The 3,623-nt window shown below is 31.1% G+C and overlaps 1 protein-coding gene across 1 annotated transcript; it reads left to right on the top strand.

Moving 5' to 3' along the window:
* Positions 1 to 2,933: 2,933 nt before the first annotated feature.
* On the top strand, positions 2,934 to 3,371 carry LOC140177603 (uncharacterized). The gene has a single exon (XM_072210736.1). It carries the CDS (start codon positions 2,934 to 2,936, stop codon positions 3,369 to 3,371), a length of 438 nt encoding a protein of 145 aa, XP_072066837.1.
* Positions 3,372 to 3,623: the final 252 nt, after the last annotated feature.

Here is a 3,623-nt window from a genome sequence, read left to right as displayed (position 1 = left end):
AGTAGTATTGAAAAATATATAAATAGTATAAACTGATCTTTTTGGTAAAAAATAATAATAAAAGTTATTAATTAAGTTAATTACATAATAAAATTATTATGAATAATTTCTTAAATAATTAAAAAATGAGATTATTATTTTCACATACTATAAAATTTATAAAAAATTTTAAATAATCAATCAATCCTCAATAAATTATACATTAGCCCTGTCAAAAAAAATTTATTCATTAGATATTATTATTTACGTACTAATATATATATATATATATATATATATATATTATCGATTATTATCTTATAATTAATTTCTAACTTAATTTAGGGTAATTGAAATTTAAATTATTGAAATTATTAAATACCAAATATTTTGTACATAACTATTTTATTTTGTTATTGAAATTGAGAAAAGATGAGTTATTAATCAATTTTGAATTTAAATTTAAATGTGCAAAAAAAATAAAAGAATTATTTTAAATTTTATCTCACTAAGCAGAATTAATTTTAACATTGCATATTATATTATAGGATAATGTAGTTATTTATTTTTTTAAAAGATAATTATTATCAAATAATATGATGTAAGAAATTGGAGAAAAATATTTTACCAATCTAGGGAATAATAATTTATTTTTTAATAAATTAAATGATATATTGAATAACAAAAGTTCACTATGTAACACCCTGCCACACAGAGCTTTACACCTAGGATGTAAAACAGAGGTGGCAAGGTGCTACGACTTCTAAAATTAAAATACATACATATAATAGCAGAAAGAATATAATAAACTAGTAGCCTTGAAAAATGGGTAAAACAAAATCGCGAAATGATAAAGCGCAACGCTCCGGAAACGGAATAACTTGCGTGTGAAGAAAACTATAACTATCAAACATAAGATAATAAAAGTAGGAATAGAGAGCCAAAGATACAAATAACAAGCTCCTAACTCAGCTTGCAAAGTCAAGGCTGGCCGGAGAATGTTCATACATATATATATAAATATCCAAAACCCAAATATACATAAACAAAATTTTGTCTCTCCATAAACCTCTAATAGGATAAAAAAGAACAAGTTATGTGGAGAGAAAGCTAAGTACATATATATACATCACTGTACAACAAAATAACCAGTAACCACTTTGCTTCAGGAGTCCAGACGCCTAACGAGGTGCCTCTCGACCTGCATCTGAAAAATAACAACATAGTATGGGGGTGAGAACCAGAGGTTTTCAGTATGGTAAAGGTACCACACACATAAGATATAAGGTCCTGGGAACGCTAGAGGCAATCCTAGAACGCCAACACTCAGATTATAGAGCTTAAAGTATTAAAAAGAAGACATAAAAGGTGGTTTTCTAAGAGTATCTAAGCCTAACTTAACTTAACTTTAAAATCTAAGTCCCATACTGCCATTCCTCCATACCTCCATCTCCGTCAGTATTTCACAGACAAATAAACAGATAAAGGTAAGCACAAGAAGGTTACAAATATTGCAGGTAACACATATACAAACTTTTTTGCAGCAAATACCGAAGAATATTACCAATGACTTCTCTTGAATACTCAAAGATGATGTATGAATTTTCGAGATATAAGAATAGTAAGAGGAACAATTCATGCTACTTATAGAGATGCATGCTTCGCTCTTGGACTCTTGCAAGATAACAGAGAATTCATGGATGCAATTTAGGAAGCAAGCACGTGGGCCTCAGGATCATACATCAGGAGGTTGTTTGTCATTTTATTAACATCTAACAATATCTCAAGACTAGAATATGTCTGGGATAGATGTTGGCATGAAATCTCAGATGATATTTTATATCGATAAAGAACCATGATGAACATGAGGGGTGAGTTTTTATTAACTGCATTTATAAAAGCCCTTCATTATTGATCATTTTTAGTTTGATTGAATTTTTACAATATCGTATAATATGCAGAGTTAACCATGTTAGATGATGAAATTAAGCAGTTGTGCTTAGTGGATATAGACAATATCTTACATTCCTATGGTAAAATCTTGAAAGACTATCCTCATATGCCTTTAGCAATTGAAGTTGATAGTTCTTTGTTAACCGAAAGGGTTATCGGGGAAGAACTAAACTTTAACAGGGATGAGTTAAAGAAAAATGCCTCATACATTTTATCCATCGCAACACCTGAGTAGAAACATGCATTCGATAAAATTGTTACAGCTGTGTATTGTGATGAAGGGGATTTTTTCTTTGTGTATGGTCATTGGGGTACTGGAAAAACATTTGTCTAGAACCTTATGTCCGCTGAAATTTTCTCAAGTGCTGATATTGTGTTAAACGTTGCTTCAAGTGGTATTGCATCTTTACTTCTTCCCAATAGAAAAACGGCACACTCAAGGTTCAAAATACCGCTGAATATAACTGAGAATTCTGTATGTAACATCAAACCTGGTTTACCTCAGGCAATGCTACTGTTAAAAGTGAAACTTATAATTTGGGATGAGGCTCCACTGGTTAGTAGGTACTGCTATGATTTATGAAGCACTTGATAAATGCTTGGGTGATATCATGAGGTTTTCTCCAATGTATAACAAAGATTTGCCCTTTGGATGAAAAGTGATTGTACTAGGTAGAGACTTTAGACAAATCCTTTCTTTCATTCCATGAAGATCGAGATAAGATATCGTTCATTCAACCATGAATTTGTCTTACCTTTGAAATTTTTATCAAGTGCTCAAACTAACAAAAAATATGAGACTCTCTGTAGGGACAACTGCTTCAGATCAAGATGAGACAAAGTAATTTGGTGAATGGTTATTAAAAGTTGGTAATGGTCTAACAGGTGACAATATAGATGGTAAATCTGAGATATGTCTTCCCAAAGATATTGTTATTCCTTCTTCGGACTAGGCATTTGATGAGTTGATTGATTTTTCTTATCCAAATATTTTGGAAAACATGTCTTCAAAGGATTTTTTCAAAGTAAGAACTATACTGGCTCCCACACTGGACATCGTTGAAGAGGTCAACAACTATCTAATGGCTATCATCCCTGGAGGAGAAAAATTATATCTTAGTTCAGATTCAATTTGTTTGGTTGAAGGGAACATAGAGAGTCAACTAGATCTCTATGGTCCTAAATTACTGAATAGCATAAATTGCTCTGATTTGCCTCTACATAAATTAATACTCAAGGTTAGTGTTCCGATGATGTTACTGAGAAATATTGACCAATCCAGTGGTCTTTTTAATGGTACAAGGCTACAAGTTAGGAAGCTTGGAAATTATGTCATAGAATGCGAAGTCTTAACGGGTAACAACGTTGGTCATATTGCTCTGATTCCAAGAATGAATATGGTACCAAAAAATGAAACCTCCCAGTTAGATTTCAATTAAGACAGTTCTTCATAATAGTATCTTTTGCCATGACAATTAATAAGTCTCAGGGACAAACTTTATCTGATGTTGGATTCCACTTGTCCAAACCAGTTTTTACACATGGCCAACTATATGTGGCACTTTCAAGAGTTAAGAGCAAGAGATGTTTAAAAGTTTTACTTATGAATCATGTAAGAATGTCTACAAATTCAACCATCAATGTTGTTTATAGAAAAGTCTTTGAAAAAATAAGATTCTAATGTAAATATT

Source organism: Arachis hypogaea, chromosome 13 (assembly GCF_003086295.3).
Source record: "Arachis hypogaea cultivar Tifrunner chromosome 13, arahy.Tifrunner.gnm2.J5K5, whole genome shotgun sequence".
NCBI lineage: Eukaryota > Viridiplantae > Streptophyta > Magnoliopsida > Fabales > Fabaceae > Arachis > Arachis hypogaea.
Note: the sequence above shows the minus strand (reverse complement) of the source record. Positions and strands in the feature narration are given on the sequence as shown.

Coding starts and splice junctions, on each gene's coding strand:
- LOC140177603 (XM_072210736.1), top strand. CDS start 2,934: ATGTCTTCAAAGGATTTTTTCAAAGTAAGAACTATACTGGCTCCCACA.